Raw genomic sequence first — 20,107 nt, forward strand, 5'->3', positions numbered from 1 at the left:
CTCCTCTGACCATCACTGGGACATTCATATGCATTCACACACCAGTGGAGCCACACTGGAGGCAGGGAGGGTGAAGTGTCTTCCCCAAACACACAACAACGGTTGATTGGGGGGAGTGGGGATCAAACAGTCAACCTTTCAATCATTGGAAAACCTGCTCAACCACCTGAGCAACTTCTCATTGGAAGTGGTCGCCTGAAGGCGCATTGCTGAGGGCGGTGTGGACGTTAAGATATTTGCTTACTGCTGCAGCCTCACAAAAGATCACGACAGAATCTCTGCTTGGACAGGACCGAAAATGGCAAACGTCATTTCTAAAATCACAACAAAACTACAATGCCCCTCCATGTTTTTGTTTACTTTTCAGCATCTTCCCTCAAACCCAAGCAGAGCTTCTGTTGCTTCTCTAGACAGTATGTGATATTTGGAGCAACTGTTGGCGATTGTCTGCTGACTCACCTCAACAGGAGCTCTGTTAGGGGGGAAATGAGTCACAGGCACAAAAAGGTCACCTCATATGGACATTCGGAAGAGAGATGAGATTTTGAGTTTAAAGTCTTCTGCGCCTCTCCATAAAAATGGCCTTCAGCCCCCGCACTGTGGTGATAAAATGGTTGCACAGCTTGAAAAAGACATCAAACTACTGGTACATGCTGTGGAAGACAGACGATAAGCCACATTTCAAATTATTAATTCTGCTGTAATTAATATTGATTAGATTAGCTAGCAATAATCCATGCTTATCTGCAGAGGACAGTACGAGACATGCGAATAAACAACTCCAGGGCCAAATAAATCTATTTTTTAAAAATATTCAGATGCGGAACGTCACAAACAGAGCTGTCCGCCCTCCAGCAGAGCAGAAAAGAAGTGGAAAAATACATTTCCTAGCTTTTATCATAAACCGCAAAGCAATTAGGTCTCTAATCTGCTTTGCTCATTTGTTTTATAGCCTTTTTATGGATCTGTTGATTTCATGATGCTGTTTATTTCAGCTAAACTGATGTCCAGCAGTTAAAACCACTCCACTCTGTATGTGGAAAATCATTCAGTACTTTTTTTTTGTTCCTAGCACAAAACCAATGAGACAATGTAAGCTTCCATGTTCACTACAGGCTTTCTGAGGTCTGCAGCAGCCTTACTTTGTTTTACACTGTTTAGTTCACTTTATTTACTTCCAAACCAATGTTTACTATTTCTAAAAATATGTGCAAGTAAAAACATGACACATCTACGAGCTTTTCTGTCATGCAGCTGCAGTATATTCTCCACAATAAGAGCGCTCAGACTGCTTTATTCATTTTACTTAAATTCTAAGTGCTTCACAGAACGCCGGTAGAAAAAGATCTATTATTTATGTCAGTTAAAGAGTGGTTGTAGGCCAGGAAATATACTGTTTTTTTGTATTTAGCATTTTACATGAACTCTAAAAAAGCACATTTTTATTGCCTCTTCAGCAGAATGATAATCTAAGCAACTTAAATAGAAGAATTCTGTTCCTGAGGTATCACAACTTCTACCAGGAGCACTTCATTTCTACTGTGCCGTCAGAGATGCTGTTCTTAGCTTTTCTAAAGGTTTAAATGGCATCAAGACAGCAGGGAAGATTATCAGGGACATGCTGAAGTTGACAGCTGATCCTGGAACAGCCTGGGGTGGGGGTGTCATCACACATCCCATCCGTGTTTTAAGGACAAAGACAGCCAAGTGTGCGAGTCGAGTTCAGTTCAGCTAAAGGTTAAAATTCTTGTGACAGCAGAAAAACTGCCAAAAGAATTTATAGAACGGTGTGAAAAAGTCAAACAAGAATTCACATGAAAAAAAGGTTTTGCCATACATCAAACATGTATGGCTTTGTTTTAAACATTAGCTGATGTGATGGTGAGCCCACAATTCTTTTTTTTCTTTTGTTTTTTTGACAAAATAGTCAATAGTCAATGAAAATTAAAAGTTGAAAATTTCCAAACTGAGTGAAATAAAATCATTTTACAGTGTGAAACCTAATATGCATTATTTTTCCCAAATTAACTTACCGTATTTCCCGCAATTTAGGGTGCACTGGTTTACAAGATTACAATGAATGGTCTATTTTATTTAACTTATGTCATCTACAGAATAAGGGGGACCAAGTTATAAGACACATCAACTGAGACAAAAGAGTCAAAGATAAGTCCATTAGTCAGTCAGACTATAACTGCGTTCACAGTAACGCTAGAATTTGTTTGTAACAATTTTATGTATTTTGTGTTCGTATATTCACAATAACTGTAACTCCCAACCTTGTTTTCAACACGTCAAAAACAGACTGATACCACTAAAATTCTTGTTAGTAACAAGTAAAAAACACAGTCTGACAACACTAAATGTTGAAGTGTTAGTATGCTTTTGTTTTATGTTGCACACTGGCACCAAAGCAAATTCCAATTCTGTGAAACTTCACTGAATATGGCAATAAACACTTCTTGAATCTTGAATGCTGTAATGGTCATGTCAGACTTTCCCAGGTTCAGATGGTTAAGGACACCAAAAACCAAATGTGCGGTGGGAAAAATAAAAATCACACAAGAGTCTGCATGAAGTATCAAACCTTTGCACAGGGAGAGCCAAGGGCGTCTGCAGAAAAGAAGTGCTCCGCTTCTGCTCTGATCTGCTCTGCTCTGCGCTCACCCTATGGCAAGCAGGTTTTATTATCCAAGAGAAGAACGTGTAAATCAAGTCATGGTACACAATGGCTCTGTGTCTGTCCATCCAAGCATGAGATTAGGAGACCAGCACTTTCTGGTGTGAAGGACAGTTGGGTCTGCATCCCTACAGATGTTTCCTTTCTGTTCAATAAGCCATGCGGCCATTCAGCACAGACAAAACACCGAGACAGCCTTCAGCACTTCCATGTCCATGTGGTCATTCATGCCGGTTCCGCTTGTTCAGTTTGCAGCATTATTACAAACACACACAATGTTAATGTATATAAAGAACCAAGTAAATGCATAATCAAAAAGTGTAAAAGTATAATGAAATACATACTCATTCCACAATACTTACCTTGTTTGCAACTCGTAATAAAATGCAGACTGACATTTTGAGAGAGTCCTGTGTACCTTTCAAAATTGCTTCAACATCCAGAATTAATACATGTATAAGGTGCTCCAGATTTTAAGGTGCACTGTCGCTTAAAATAGGCTGATCACAAAAAGTGATAGAAATTCATGTTGGTCACACATGATACGTGCAGCCACAAATATTTAAAATTAAACTTAAAATTAAAGTCCCATTAGCTATCACACACCTAGTTGTGGGAAACGTGTTCTTCGCATTTGATGCATCCCCTGGAGGAGCGGTGATCTGTAGAAACAGCCGCGCTCAGGAACCATTTGGTGGTTTAACCCTAACTGCAACCGTAATCCTAACTTTAACCCTTCCTCTGGATGCATGCGGCCATGAAAAGGTCCAGGGCTGACTGCAAGTATGTCCAAAATTATCTGCCAAAAGACACTTTCTAAGAAAAAGATAACAGGTACATCTAATTATCAACAGATAAAGACCTTCTATCTTTATCTTCATTTTTCTCCAATCAATTCAAGACTTAATATCTTGATAAATCTATAAACATATTTCTTGTTGCGTTTCTCAGTTTTTAATTGCTTAAAATGGAACAACAAACCAAAAGAACCAATAAATGGTCAAAGAAAATTTTTCATCCCAAATTAGAGCTTTGCTTCTGCTGCTCAGAAAAGTGATGTGAAGAGATGTGTCCTGTCTGATCTGCCTAGTGTGTGGGCTGTCAACCTAAAATATTGTCAACTGCATGTCTTCCATAACTTTCATTATGCTTCTGAATGTGCCTACGCAAGTGTTCCCTGGTAAAGAAGTGAGTGAAGTTCACAATAACTCCTTTTTTCCTTTCAGACACAGTCCTACGCCCTCAGTTCTGGTGGTCTTTTTTTTGCCAACTGAGGCTGAGTTTTGCTTGTTAAAGTGGCATCCTACTTTCTGCTGAGTCACTCCAGGACTAAAAATGGAAACAGCGTTGGCTTCCTTTTGTGTTTTTCGGATGCTTCGATAATTTGCGGACACCACTTGGAGAAGAGACAAGCTTCCTCTTTCTATCTGCAGCTGTCTGAACAAGATTTTCTGCTTTGGTTTTTCTTATCTGCAGCTGTTGGCAATTTGTACTGAGTGCCAAACAGGAAACATGATTAAAGCTTATAGACCCAGAAGAGACCAATGAAGAAGCACCTTTTAAAACCACAGACAGGTGTGTTACCTTTAGTCTCAAATTCTTTAGAAACACATTTCTCTTTTATTTGGCCTCCATAAGCTTGCTTTTAGCCCTGACAGGCTGTTGGTGCATGAATTGATGCCATGAATAAATCAACAACGGCGTACGCCTCTTCAGGTGTCAAGCGAAAAATATGGAACTTCATGAGAGCTCTCTTGTCGAGACAAACAATGGCTCCAAATGTGATCACACACTCACTTGTTAGCGGAGCGAGCATGCATGGCAGCAAAGAGAATAATGAGAGGCCCGAAGCTGCACCGCGGTCTCGCCGGCCGTGAACTGATGGGCCGGGAACTCATTGCATTAGGGTGAGAAGGATGGAGGAGTGGAGCGCTACACGCTGTAATAGTCACCACACACACCAGCAGACGTGCATCCCACAAATTACCTGCCAGCACCAATACCTGTTCCTCAGCGTTACAGGTCTGTGAAAGGTTAAAGAAAAACAAATGGATGACTGCCTGACGCGACTCCAGCAACAAAAAGCATTTGTGGCTGAGCTCCAGATGAACTGACTTATGAAACACTTTTGTTGTGGAGATGAAATTTTATGTGACTACCATCTCATCTGCACAGAATCAAAGAGGTCAGACTCTGTAAAAGGAATGCCCTTTTGGTGTACTTTTCCTTATCCTGACTACCAGAAGAAGAAAAAATGTCCAGTCAAAAAAAAAACATTTTAATTCACATAAAAACTGCAATTCCCAGAGCCCCACCCCTTCACATTTGGTGTCACTGGGCTGTGTTTCCATTACACATATGCGCAAAACTTTATCAAAATTCTAGAAATGCTGAAAAAAACCCACAATGTTGCAATTACACTGTTTTCATTACATCATAATTAAGGAAAAACACAAACCAACTCAATAAATCATTGAAAAAAAAGATGGATGTGAACAATACTTTGATTTACAGCAGATACATTGAAATTTCTGCCACAGCATTGGAGATATCGGCAAACTCCTTGCACTTGGAAGCAGCTAAGGATAAAGCAATTTTGAGAAATTCTGGTTGGTGATTTTACAGAGGAGCTGTCAATCCGACAATTCTGCATGACACGCTCAACTTTTGATGAGCTGTTGTGATGCTGTGTGACCTCTTGTGGGTCCGGTGTGCGATGCCCAAGGCAGCCAGTTCCTACCAAGAAGAGCATTGTCAGCCGGTTGTTGGTCACATGACTCATTTAATTTGGTTTCTATTGCAGTTTTGCGAAACATGTCAATTTCAATACACCTCAAAAATCTTTTTTTTTAGGGTGATAAATGCAAGGCATATTGTACCAATTTGCGCATTTTCAAACATTACATTGGTACATCTGTATGTCCTCTGTACATACCAAAAGGAGTTAATTCAGTAGTATACAGTAGTTGTAGATATTCAGGTTTATCTATATTATGCATTATTATGCACATTATGCATTGCTTGTAATCAGGAGGACATGGCCTGTTTATTTGATTTTTGTCCTAACCAAATCTGCTGAAATCTATGGGGAAAAGATTATTTTTGGTTCTAATTTTTTGTGTGTTTTTTGTGCTACTTCTTTCTGTGATACAACATCAAAAACTACAAAAGGGTTTGGGACTAATCACGTCTGATCATGAAAACTATAAGAGGAGCTGCAATTAAAAGTTCCAAAGTGTCATAGACATGATCGCTTTTGTTTGTGTGCTGGTCACGAAATCGTCATTCTGTGTTGTTTTTCGTACTTGCTTTATGCATAAACATTACAGAGCAAGACATTGGGGAAGTATTAAATATTGTCCAGTATGAACTGTTTATTTTTATTTGTGAGTCTATTTCGAAGACAACGTTGGGCACAAAGCAGCAAAATCCGTACATGAGAACACAAAAATTGAGAACTAAAAGAATTCTTTTTTAAAGTGAATACAAAATGCTTCCATAGAAATCAATGGTGGATTTTTTTAAATCATTTTGTTGCCTTTGTTTTATTTAATATTTATTATTTGCGTTCTTATTTGCTTATATCATTTTTACACATGATATTGCAGATATAATGGCATTTCATTCCAGTAGAACAAATGTTAAAGGAAGGCCACAACTTTTTTTTTGTTGGTTCAACAGGAGTTAAATGAAGCACTTCTTGAAAAACCAAAGTTTTCTTTTTTGGAGCCCATTTTATTTTGTCGGTTTTACTTGTTTAGGTCTGATGAAGGAGAATAGTAAGGGTTGAGAATAGGGAAAGGAAGAAAACAGAAAAAAGACATGCTAAGAGTAGTTAAGCATAAAGGTTTTTATCCATATTTCAATAACATGTATATATTCACCGTAAATAGCACTGGCGCTTGAATTCAGATGTGAAATACAAGGCAAGTGAACATTTTTCATTTTTAAAGGGATTCTCTTTGATCAGCATTTCACAGAAATATCATACCTCATGTTTTTAGTGAAATACTGAAATACTTTGAAGTTTCATTGTAAACTAAACCATAAATCCTCAGAATAACTCATAGAATAAACCAGAATACAAATATCACTGATTTGTGTTTATTTTTATATGATGGCAAGTTTTTTAATCATAAATTATATAGAAAAATGTAAATAATTACATTAGAATAATCTAGTCTGCATTAACCCTGAATGAAAAAATATTTCACCTACTCTACTCAGAATTTATAAAAATCACTTGTAAAACAAGAACTCAAATTTCTGTCCCTTTTGCCCTCACATTCAGGAAAATCTATGTTTATTTATTCACTGATTCTGCTGCAAGTTATGGAACACTAAAGCAACCATTTGATATCGTCACCCCTCCCACCAGACTGTTAACTTTCCAATACATTTTCAGGTCTTCTAACATGAGCTTAACCCAACTGTGGCCCATAAATATTGAACATGTTCTGCATTCTGGTTTGCTGTACTTGTCTTGAACTGATTAGTCGACATGACAGACGAGCTAAAAAGGTTGTCACTGACGAGGCAAGTACGCATTCACAGAAAGGTCACTGGATGTGAATCACTGAACGCAGCATGGGGTCTACCCTGACTCCTCCTTGTTTCTCAGCACACCTCTTGTCTGCAGCCCACATACTGAGCATTTTTACATCTTTAATGTTTTTTTGCCATGACATGGGTTTCATTCATGGAAGCAGAAGCATGCTGAAAAACAAGGCCTCATGAAATTTTAAAATGTAGCCATTCCATTCCATTAACAAACTTGAGACAAAGTATTAATGGGTGCTTAAAATACAGGGAGCACAGCTTAATTTTTAACTGTCATTGCTGAAAATCAGAATATTTAGAATATATTTGCATTTTCAACGTTTTATCCTGAAAATGAACACTCTGGATTACATCCCTTCAAGACATGTGTGAGTGCTGCAGATCAGTCATGCAGACCCACTCCATGAACCTGCTTACACTGTTTGCAGTTAGATTTAAGCCTGTGAAAGAGTTGAACTCATCAGCTTAAGTTATGCTATCAGCAGAGCCTTTGACACTTTCACTGGCCTTCTTTATGATGTTATTTAACTCTGGCTAATTTGTCTTTGCCTCTAAACGTTACACAGTCTTATAGTTTTGGCAGCTTGTTCAACTCCAAGAAGCCGGGATGCCTTCAATTGAAGAAACATTTTCAAGTTTGCACCTCTTAGAATCAAATCAGAAACTGCAATGTCAAAAAGAAAAGGAAACCAGATCAGTTGCATTTATTTTGAAACAGTTTGGACCAATACTTAAAGTATTCAATCCAGTCTGGATAGTGATACCGTAAAAAGAGTCATAAAAATGCAAAAACAGATACGTTTTTAGTTTGTCTTTTACAAAATGAAATATTGAAAATCTTTCAGACCTGGCTCAACTTTAAGCAAAACAACAAACAGTCGACATTATGTCAATTTTCTAAAATTATGCTCAACAGAGACAAGAGACTTTTTTTAGAGGGATTCAAAATTTAAAAAAACAAACAAACACTATTTCTGCATTAGAGATGAAGCTGAAAAACTAAAAGTGTGGTGCTTTAGAGAGGTCCTCTCTGATGAAAAAGGTGTCTTGTTGTTTTTAACATGTTCTTAAAGCATTGGACATATACGCTTCAAGTTTCATTTCTGAGGTTTTTTTTTTATTCAAATCGTTGGGAATCAGGAGCAGACAAAAATATTCAGCTGGATAAAGCTTGCAACTGTGAATAAGGACAACAGCAAACCACAGCTCATCTGAGCTGGGATCAGGCTCAAAACTGTATGACTGGATAGCTCCAACATTGCTCACTATTTTTCTGTCTTGGGTTGGGGGTGTAAGTAAGCTAGTAGGAGAGGGCTTAAACAAATGGATGATGGGAAATGAAGGCGGGCTTACTCAACACCATTAGGCCCAAGCACAACTCAAATAAGCTACTGTCACTTTGCCGACACGATGTCCTTCTGGTTAAAAACGTCTTAATCATAACTAAAAGACCTCTGGGAATGCTTTTTAAATAGATCAAAAGATGAGTGGAGTGGGACTTTAAGCAGTGGCATAATTATTTAGCAAGGTACAAAAGCAAAATACTTTTTCTGAAGAGTTGTTTTTGTGTTACATTTACTTTAGATTAGAACCTGTAACCCCTGCATAGGACAACGCGGGAGTAGATGATGGACAGATTTAGTTTAGATAGATCTTCATAGAAACAAAACTCTTTCTAAAGAAATAAAAGAACTGCGAAAATCTGAGAATAGTGGTCTTTTACCACAGAAAGGCCGAAGGGCTGATGTTAAACTGGGTTAGAAACAGCCTGGGGCCCTGAGGAGATAGTGAATTTTAGGACATTTAAGAAAACAGCTGCAATCAGAATAACAACTCAACACTCACAAGAGAGGCCAAAAAAAAAAAGAAGAAAAAACTTCCTAAAACTTTTAGGAAATTTAACATGGATGTACCTTAAATGAATCAAAATGATATAACAAGGGAGAATTAACCAGAACGCGTTCGTTTTTGGGTGGCTAATTTGCAAACTGTTTTATTCCTACATGCTTCTTGTCAAACAACATGGTTTTAAAACAGCAGCACCAAAAATTGAAAAAAAGGTTAGAATGACAAAAATTAGCATCCATACTGAAGTGTTTTATTGGGAAAAAAAGAGAAAATAATGTAGAGTCGTTCTGGCATGACTAGTGTTTCTAGATAGAGCTTGATTTCACTTTTCATTGTGACATCATAGTCAAACATAGCTGTCGCCAAAACTATTTACTAATAATCATTATATTAGAAATGTAACTACATCTAATCATCCCAATGTGTTACAAAATTTACATATTAAGTTGATTAAAATGCACAGAAGGATTTACATAAATAAGAGCTAACAAGCAGGAAGTCTGCCACAAAAAGGGAAGAGAAAATTGGTTTGATTTTCAAAATAAAGGACTGCTTGAAGCTTGAAGTTAAGATCCAAACAGAACAGAAAAGCTGTACTTATACTACACTATGCCCTGTTGATGTGCTTGGCTTTTAAGGTTTGAGTGGGCTATCAAAGGTTTAGTTTAGCTGGTTTGGACTAAATGACCCTCAGTTGACACATAATTTGGTTAAAATTTCTATTTTCTGTTGGTGTGAACATCATGGATTACTTTTTAACCCTTGTGTTATCTTAGATGACCCCACCCTTACATTGACGTGTTCTCCCTACCATGACAAAGGTGGATAAAGGTGGAAAGATTTCATGTAATCCATGGACACCAGTGAAGATCACAAATCATTGAAGAAAAAAGGTTCAGAGCACTGTCTAGTGGGTCTAGATGACCCAACTCCCAATGTTAAAGTGCCTAGGATAGCACAAGGGTTATGGTGTATGTTGCAAGTTTAAAAGGTGCCACTGCACCACTCAGTGGAGAGATGTCCACTGACGACTGAGAGCTAGAGATGAACAGATAGAAGGAAGAGTTTACCTGCCATAGCGGATCGATGTCAACCCATTTGCCATTGGTCAAATGGAAGGATCAGAAGCAATGGTATTGTCTCTCTTATCCAGAAACATCAGTCAGCTTCTCTCACTCTTCACGTTAATCTCTTTCTAAACTTTCTTTTAATTGACCAGGCAGAATAGTAGGAGTGAAATGGGGAGTGATTCTAACGTTTGATGGAGCGACTGGGGTGTAAATAAAAACAAAGAGATCAGTCATGGAGACGAGCTTCCATAAATCCATTTATACTGCACAGAAACAAAGCTGTTTGAACCACCATCGACGTAGTACATGAAACATGGCGCTTGTTGATATTAATGTGCCTGAACGTGGCGACCGATCACCAGAACTGGATGCATGTTGTCCCGCGTGATTTCCTGAACCACCGTAGACTCGGCTGTCAGGTTTGTTTCATGGAAAGACGCGACGACACGCACCATTTCACTTGAGGCTGCACAGTGGCAGGAGAATGGATGCCGTGCAAAAAGACAGAACTACATGAGTGTCATGAACAGAGAGCGCCCCAAAGCTCAGCTGAGAAATGAAAGTCAAACTGAGTGTTTTTCTTCTGTTGGCAATTAAACACAGCACTGTTGCTGAGTAAACAGTGCCCTGCAGAAATGGTTAAATCACAGTGGCATATTGTCCCTCAACAGCAGACTAACACGCAACATGGTTCATTTCTACTCAATAAACACATTTGGTTGAAAGCAAATCACATTGATATAATAAGTCTTCAGGCCGTGTCTCGCCACGAGTAAATGAATCACCGTGTGGCGCCACATGTGTGTTTTCCGATGTTTTTGCTCCATTCTCAGCTGGCTTACTTTGTATAAAATGTTCACACCAGCAAATGCAGCGGGGTAGTTTTATTGGACAGCGTTCAGGTAAAGAAATCACACAAAGTGACTGATGTACTGACCCACATACAGTATGTGGACAGTGGCATCATTTAGGAAACAGGCCTGGATAAAAAATAAAAGGTAAAAACGTGACCCTATGCATGGGTTAAACTAAAGTAAGTCCTCTTAATTAGTCCTCTAGTGGTTAAAGGGTGACAATTGTCCCTGGAATGATTGGAAACATGGAGTGTAGCACACTGTGAACATGGACCACAGAAAGAGAAGGAGAAGCAGGACAAAATTCAAAGTTGAGCATGTTTAAGATAAAGGCTAAAGGACTTTGATAGTCCTGTGGCCACAGCTCCATATTTCTCTGAGGTTTAAGGTCCTCAAGACCTCCTTGCACATGATCCCAAAAGGAAAACTGAGGATCATTTGAGACTGCGACTGATTAAAAGACCGGTTCTTTGAGCTATCCAGCCAAACAGTTTTGAGCCAAATGTCAGCTCGGTGAAGAAAAACAAAGACATACCTGGATCTAATAGTGGATGCGTCAGACTGGAACAAATTGGGAGCTTGTGCCCCACCCAAAGTATTTTTCATGCAACAAATGCAATCTTTGTCCAAACATCATTTTTTTTGTCTGCTCCTGATTCACAAAGATTTGAAGAAAAAAAATACTCAGAAATGCACTTTAAACTTAATTTTTTTAAACATGTCATTCATTATGAGAAAAAACCCACAAGAACATGTCAAAAACCCAATTTCCATCAAAGTGGGACTTTGAAGAAAATCAGTTTTCTTTTTAGTGAGGTTCACTGTGATTCTGCATTCCTGAACACTAAACTTCTCCATCATTTCTTTGTCACCTCTGTTTCCCTTTTTTTACATGTCAGTCCCCCCCATCATCACTCTCTCCCTCCTCTAGGGCATGTCCTGGATCACCTCTTTCATCTCCCTCCACAATTTCGCTAGCTCACATCCTACCTGAGGGCCATAACAACTGACAACATTCAACATCACACCTTCTACTTCCAGCTTCAGACTCATCACCCCATCCGACACTCTCTTCACCTCTAGATGTTCTTAGCAAGCTCCTCCTTCAAGATCCCCCCTATGTTTCTCCTTCCATCCACACCATCAAAACAGCTTGAACCTGCTTCAAATCTAGAAGCCTCCCTTCTTTTCCCATTTGAGACACAACTGATCCAGAAGGAAAGTTCTGTTTGTGATTGATTTGTCTTTGCCTTTACCTGGTGGGACTTCACCGATTACAAAGCGTTTCACTTTCAAATAAAACAACAGAGTTATTGAGAGCTGGACCGCAGCATTGTTTATCAGTCCTTCAGTGATTATTGATCATCGCTGCTGCTGCTAATAAATGCAATTACGCAGTACACAGTGTGTATGGTAGAAAGGAGAAACAGTCTGACCTTAAGAATGTGAAGGACTCTTTCTGCTTTAAACAACAGGATCATGTGAAGAGCATGATCTTTAAATGAGAGAAACCAGTTCTTCTGTCTGGTGATAATCTGCAGATTGAGTCCCCTACTGTTCATAAGAGGAACTGCATCTCAGAACAGAAGCTGTTTTTCTACCTATTGTTTATGGAATATGGGCTCTGATGGGATAAAAATACAATAAATACATTTTAATTATGTGAGACCAGTTTTGAAAGAAACTTTATTGGCAAAGGTAGGGCTGCAATTCTACTTATTCATGCAGCCACAATGACAAATACGCTTCAAGTTGCTTAAATGAATTCATCTGAAGCTAGCAGAGAACTCCTGCTATTTGTTTAAAGTCCACTGACAGTGGGGGGTTTTTCTTCTCCTCCCTTAACACTGGTCATCTGGAATTCATCCTTTTTCCGTCCAGCCCAATTCTGACTCCTTCTTTTCCTGAAAACTCCTTAAAAACTGGGGCTCATTTGTCAGGATCTGACAGGTGCTTGTTTTAAGCCTTTTCCCACTGACTCCCACTAATTTCTCATTTCTTTCCTACTAGTTCATCTATCTCCCTTTTCCTCCTCCCTCCCGACCCTCTCAGTTCTTTTTTTCCTGCCGGGGGATGTCACCTCTCTTCTTTGGCCTTTGATGGCCCTCTAAGCCTCATCAAAGGTTCAGGCTCATCTTCCTGAAGCTTTCTCCAGGTTCTCACCACTGTGGCCTTTGACAACCCAACTGCTTTATCACAGGGGGTCGTACTCTCCTTTTGCATTTTTTCTTTTAGCCTTTTGCATCCTTCTTTCTCTCATTTGCCCTTTGGTAGACTTCCCCTCCTCCTCACCAGCCTTTTGATCTACCTTTTGATACCGATGTGCTCCAGCTGACCCCTATGACAAGAATACTGCTGAAATGGATGGATCCATCTGACTGCAGGTGTAAGTGTGTTTAGTTACAGAAAACCCATGATAAAGTCTGAATCATAGTTCCCAGATACCCAAACTGTGGCACATATGGGATCGTTTGTTGTCAGTGACAGCCTCGGAATTTTCCCTTTATTCAAAGCTTTCAGCAAAAAAAAATTAAAAAAAAGAACACAAGAAAAATAATAATAATGAACTGACCCAAAAGTTCTACTAAGTTAGTAAGGGAAAAGCTCTTTCCTTCCAGCAAACCCGGACGTTGAGAATTCAGATTTTATAGGTCAGAAAAGGACTCAAACAGAGCTATTGATGGGTTTACGTTGCCATCTCGTGGCTAAATAGTGAACATCAACTGATTTTTGTCTCTCAAAATAACTGTTCGAATTTTTGCACAATGACATCCCAACAGCTGATAAACTTTAGCTTGTGAGGATTTTTGGCAAAAAAAAAATTTTTTTAACATAAAATACACGTAAAACGTAGAACTTCAAAACGAACTCTGCAAAGCCAAATAAAACTTAACATGTTGACATTAATACTAAATAAAATAAAAAATGTTCAAGATCTTGATAAATTACAGATAAAGACGATAAATATAGTTACATAAAAAACAACAAAAACCTTTAGTAGGCAACCCTACTAACTAAATGTAGTAAATTGTTTTTAATTATTAAATTCATTTCAGGAATAGAAAAAAAAATTGTATGTTTTTTTTACATTTATACAAGTTTTACTCATGAGCTTGTGCAGTGTGCATCTTTAAAGGGTAGGCTTTTACAGTAATACCATTAGAAATAGCTTGGTGCCACTGCTGTAACCAAAAATTTACAAATTTTTTTAAACCAAATATAATTATATAATGATAATAAACACTACAACACAACTGAGAGAAAAAATCTGAATTTAAGACGAACCATTTTAATTTGTATGTCTTTTGTGCTGCAATTGCATGCGGTCTGCTCACTATCGCTCGCCCTCCAGGAATACGTCGTATTTCCCAGCATGCTCCGCGGGCTCAAAAATCGTCTTTTACTGACAAATACCCTTTTAAATTAAGTTTTAATTTCCTTCATATTTCAACAATACGTGTAATATGGTATGTGATTTAAGTTAGCCAAGCCTCGTGCAATTTGAAACCATATGTTTGTAAGCCACTTCATACCAGTGTGTTTATAATTCAGACGGCAGCAAGCTTTGGTTCGGTTGGTCCGACGGCAGTGGGATTTATAATTGATTGCCACAGTCACAGAAAACTTCTACGTTGCTTCTCTACCCTCTCACTGCCGACCTTGACTAGCCTTTTGTTTTTGTCAGAACCCAGTATCTAGTAATATTGTACAGCATTCAACAAGCTACGGAATGTGTAATAATAGAAAAATATGTACATAATACAAGGTTGAATGATCCAAAGTGGCTGAGAAATGTAATTTAGTTGCACTACTTTTATTTTCTGAATAATTCTGAAGGATGAATTGTCTGTTTAACAGAAAAACCTGAAAAATTAGAGCCTTCGTTTCAGTCATTTAAGTGTAACAAGATATGTAAGAAATGTAAACAGAAAATGTTTCAAACTCATCCAGTTTTAATGGCACCATCAAGGGAAAATAATACAATCTTAAAAAGTATTAAGTCAGCCACCAACTGTGCAAGTTCTCCCACTTTTAAAAGATGTGACTGACCTGCAGAGAGCTGGGACCAAAGTCAATTCTACCATCAGGAACACACTCAGTAACAGTGACTCAAATCCTGCAGTGCAAGACGTGTCCCCCTGCTAAGACAGGACATGTCCAGGCCCGTCTAAAGTTTACTAGAGAGAATTTGGATGATCCAGAAGAGGATTGGGAGAATGTCCTATGGTTAGATGAAAGAAAAAAAGAACCTTCTGGTAAGAACTCTACTCATCGTGTTTGGAGGAGAAAGAATACTGAGTTGCATCCAAAGAACACCATACGTACTGTAAAGCACGGGGGTGGAAACATCATGATTTGGGGCTGTTTTTCAACAAAGGGACCAGTATAACTGATCCGTGTAAAGGAAAGAAGGAATGTGGCCATGGATGGTCAGATTTTGAGTACCTCATAGTTGAGGTTAAAAATTGAACATAAACTGATTTTTTTCTCGCAAAATGATAACTTCATCCCAACAGCTGATAAACTTTAGCATGTGAGGCTTTTGGGCAAAAACATTTTTTGACATAAATAAAAAATGTTCAAGATCTTGATAAATTATAGATGAAGATAATAAAGTTAGAAGGCTTTCTTTGCTTATTTCTTCAGTGGTATGATGTAAAAATAAAAAAATAAAAATAAAAAACAACATTTTTTTAGTGAGCAACCCAACAAACTAAATGTAGTAAATGGGTTTTAATTATTAAATTCAATTCAGGAATAGATAAATGACAAAATTTTGGCTTGAAAATAATGTATGCATTCCTTTTTTTTTTTTTTACATTTATACAATTTTTCTCATGAGTTTGTGCAGTGTGCACCTTTAAAGGGTAGGCTTTTACAATAATACCATTGGAAATAGCTAGGTGCTCCTGCTGTAACCAAGAAGTAACATATTTTTTAAACCACATAAGTTATGATAATAAACACTAGAACACAACTGTGAGAAAAATCTGAATTTAAGACGAATTGCTCGCCCTCCGGGCCAGGAATACGTCATATTTCCCAGCATGCTCCGGGGCTCAAAATAGTCTTTTAGTGACGAATATCCTTTTAAATCTACTTTTAATTTCTTTCATATTTGAAAAATAAGTATAATATCGTATGTAATTTAAGTTAGCCAAGACCCCTGTAATTGTAAAAACCATATGTTTGTAAGTAATTTCATATTGGTGTGTTTATAAAGCAGCGAGGAGAGAAGATGTGTTTGGCTGGTCCGATGGCAGTGGAAATCGAAAGCATTTGCAACAGTCTACGTCTCTTCTCTACTCCCTTCACTGCCAACCTTGACTAGCTTTTTTTTGACAAATTTCAGAACCCAGTGTCTATTAACATTGTACAGCATTCAACAAGCTAATGAATTTGCTCAATGTCTATGCTACAGCTTCAAATGTAACTATAATGCCAAGCTAGCAAAGCATGTCTTTTAAAAAAATGTTGTCTACAGACTTTCAATGAAGAGTAGCTGTTTTAGATGTTTATGTTACTTTAATAAGCAATTAAAATAATAAAAATGTAATAATAGAAAACTATTTTAATAATACAAGGTTTTTAATAATCCAAAGTGGTTGAGGAATGTAATTGTTCAGTTGCACTACCTTTATTTTCTAAATAATTCTGAAGGATGGATTGTCTGTTTAACTGAAAAACATGAAAAATTAGAGCCTTCGTTTCAGTCATTTAAGTGTAAAAAAATATTTAAGAAATGTAAACAGAAAATGTATCAAACTCATCTAGTTTTAAGGGCACCATCGAGGGAAAATAATACAATTTTGAAAAGTATTAAGTCAGCCACCAACTGTACAAGTTCTCCCACTTTAAAAGATGAGAGGCCTGTAATTTTTCCCACAGGAATACCTCACCTATGAGGGACAAAATGAGGGGGGTAAAAAAAAAATCCAGAAAATCACATTGTTTTGAAGGAATTTCCTTGTAAATTATGGTGGAAAACTTGCACATTTGGTGGCTCACAGTTGGTCAGCTCAAAACAAGAAAGATTTCTGGCTCTCACAGACCTGTAACTTCTTCTGTAAGATGATCCTCTGTCCTCCACTCGTTACCTGTAGTAATGGCACCTGTTTGAATTGGTTATTTATATAAAAGACACCTGTCCACAACCTCAAACAGTCACACTCTGAACTCAACTATGGCCAAGACCAAAGAGCTGTCTAAGGACACCACAAACCAAATTGTTGACCTGCACCAGCCTGGGAAGACTGAATCTGCTGTAGGTAAGCAGCTTAGTGTCAAGAAATCAACTGTTGGAGCAAATGTTAGGAAATAAAAGACATTCAAAACCACTGATAATCTCCCTTGACTTGGGCTCCCTGCAAGATCTCCCCCTGTGGGGTCAAAAATCTCAGAACCACACAGGGGGACCTAGTGAATGACCTCTTATCTTTTTAAGTGGAAGAACTTGCACATTTGGTGGCTGACTAAATACTTTTTCCCCCCACTGTATTTCTCTTAGCAGATTAATTTTTTTCTATTACTGAAAGGCCCGAGACACCCCACAGAGGGAAAAAAAGTGATTCTGTTTGAGGAAAACAGGATTGGATTAAATTGCACACAGACAGTCATCAATTAAGGAAAGTATCTTTGGAGGAAACAATTTATTAATCACTAAACACTTGAGTCATCATATGGTGAGAGGAAGAGCTTCCGCTCTAATAATTCCATGCTTTAATTTCAACATAAGATTCCAGGTAAAAAAATAAAACTGGAGCCATGAATCCACATGAACAAGGAAGTTATGAAATTTATTAGCAATAACAACCAACTTCGTTCACACAAAAGTATCACTAAATGGCTGCTTGGAAATTATTTGTACATAAATGCAAACCAAAATCTGACCCACTGTTTGTCCAGATGTTTACTACAATGTTCCAGTAAGAATGAATGACTTAATCTAATTAGGAACAGAAACCTAAATATTTGAGTGGGTAGCGAATTCTGCAGCTTTCACAACAATCCCAGCTTGTATTCCACCATCATGTGTGGCTCTCCCATCATTTCACTCTGAGCTGGATCTGCAGGAAGACAGTCATTATGGTTAGATTATTGTAAATTATAGTACTTTCTGTGACTCTTTTTAGTTCAAGCTCTCACCGCCGAGGATGTCCTCAAAGCCGATGGTGTCATCGCTGCCTCGCAGTGTGTCGAGAGCCAAATTAGAGCTCTGTAAGAACGGCAGACGCTGGATCTAGAACACAAAATGAAGATTTTGACTAGAGACTTAAGCAGAATTACATGGGGTGTTGTTGCCACATACCTGTCTGGCTGCCCTGTACTCCATCTGCAGTTTGAGGGGAGCATGAAGACCCTGGATGTTTCGAAGTGTTGAGAAATTCATCTTGTCCTGGTTAAGCACAAACTACACCACACAAGAACAAAATCATGTAGTTTTAATTGGGTGTTAACTGTAGTGCAAAACATTGTTTGTGGCTTTAAAAGATCTCAGAAAAAACACCATGGCAAAAACTATTTTCATTAAAGATCATGAAATGTCATTAAATACAAAACATTATAACAATCAAAACAAACCATTGATGATGTAGAAAAAGCATCATCTTTCTCCAAAAGATAATAGATGTACATATAAAAGATAGATGTCATTGTTTTTGGTAAAAATGTAGATTAATCCTTTTTATTTAAAGGTAGCAAGATGTAAACGGATAAACACTGACCAGTAAAAGAAAAAAGTACCATTGCATATATATTCCAAAGCTAAGAGAGGATTTTTATACTGAAGTTTTATTTTTTATTGTTTAAAACAGTTCTGGTGAAAAACAGGGATGGACACAAAAAACTTACATTTTTCTCTGACAGTTCCAGAGGATGGCTTGGAAGAAGCTCATTCTTCACACTGGTGAAGCTAACATATAGAACAGAAAACAACCCATGAAATTAAAGCATATGTTTCTGGAGGTATACGCTCTTTAGCTATCAAGAACATATAAACATAAAGCAGAAACTAGGAAGCATCGTGGTGATCGGTTTCCTACCCGCTGCGGAGAGAGTCCTGGATCCCGTACGATCCCTGTGGGCACAGTCCGGCCACAGGCACGCTGTCTTTTAATTGTGAGCGAAGTCCCCGGGTGTTCTGTGGTTCACAAAAACACACATTTCTTGTAAAATACAGTTCAAACTAAATTCATTCATTTTTGCGATGTGGACTGGAGGTTTGCTGCTAACTAGCATTAGCGTAAGTGACTAATCGAAATCCCATCCCATCAGTATAAGGACAAAAACAGCGAAAAGCAGCAGTACAGAAAGGTTAAATAAATTAAAGGAAAATAAGATTAAATAATCAACGTGGTTAATGTACAATACTAAGTATAACGATTTAAATGTCTCAATTACCATTGTGATTCAGTTTTCCTCACTTTACTTTCGATGACTTCGAACTTCCGGTTGGGTCGCACGAAGAAGACGACACATCCGGAATAAAAAACAAACATCAGCCAAACGTAAATAAAGCTAAACATTACATTATTATTCCTGTTGTGAAAAATAGTAGGTATTGGAACTTTGATCCCTAAAATATTCGTACATACCTGGAAACAGCGAATAGGATGTACCGTGTCCACCTGATCCAACGATAAATACCACAACTAGACGCCTAACTCTCAGGCAACGGGGGTATAGCTCAGTGGTAGAGCATTTGACTGCAGATCAAGAGGTCCCCGGTTCAAATCCGGGTGCCCCCTCTTTTTCTTACGGTGGTTCTCATACATTTGAAACAAACAAATGTTAGTTGGCTATTAAAAACTACCATGAAAAAAAAAAACATCAAAGATTTGATTTATTTTGTATTTCTCTTTGTTCACTTCAGATGATTGACTTCAGGCCATATGTAAGGCACCTGTGCAAAGCAAAATATTGTCTTTTTTGACTGAGGTAAAAAATGTTTCACCCACTGAGGGTTTAAAGTTCTGAGGACTGGACTTCTGCTGGCACTGAGATTGTCTTTGTCTTTTTGAAAACCTTGAAAACCTTTCAGCGCTGCATAAGAAGTGAGAAATATTGGCTTCTGTTTATGGTTTTGTATTTGAATT

At 38.0% G+C, this 20,107-nt stretch overlaps 1 protein-coding gene and 1 non-coding gene across 2 annotated transcripts; one reads left to right on the forward strand and one right to left on the reverse strand.

The window, feature by feature from the left end:
• Positions 1-17,782: 17,782 nt before the first annotated feature.
• pomp (proteasome maturation protein) lies at positions 17,783-19,552 on the reverse strand. The gene is made up of 6 exons (XM_004080949.5): positions 19,413-19,552; positions 19,055-19,152; positions 18,864-18,924; positions 18,322-18,423; positions 18,159-18,252; positions 17,783-18,079 (listed from the first exon to the last, which is right to left on the reverse strand). The coding sequence occupies exons 1-6, from the start codon at positions 19,413-19,415 to the stop codon at positions 18,012-18,014; spliced, it is 426 nt and encodes a 141-aa protein (XP_004080997.1). The 5' UTR covers positions 19,416-19,552; the 3' UTR covers positions 17,783-18,011.
• A 135-nt stretch (positions 19,553-19,687) lies between these two features.
• Positions 19,688-19,759, forward strand: trnac-gca (transfer RNA cysteine (anticodon GCA)). Its single transcript has one exon. It is a non-coding gene; the product is annotated as a tRNA-Cys (tRNA).
• Positions 19,760-20,107: the final 348 nt, after the last annotated feature.

Source organism: Oryzias latipes, chromosome 20, assembly GCF_053564925.1.
Source record: "Oryzias latipes strain Hd-rR chromosome 20, Olatipes_Hd-rR_3.1".
Taxonomy (NCBI): Eukaryota; Metazoa; Chordata; class Actinopteri; order Beloniformes; family Adrianichthyidae; genus Oryzias; species Oryzias latipes.

What these genes read in the sequence shown, in the direction of transcription:
- pomp (XM_004080949.5), bottom strand. An exon ending in TGGAACTGTCAGAGAAAAAT is followed by an intron (nt 18,424 to 18,863) that starts GTAAGTTTTTTG and finishes TGTGTGGTGTAG; the next exon opens with TTTGTGCTTAACCAGGACAA. An exon ending in CTTTGAGGACATCCTCGGCG is followed by an intron (nt 18,080 to 18,158) that starts GTGAGAGCTTGA and finishes GTCTTCCTGCAG; the next exon opens with ATCCAGCTCAGAGTGAAATG.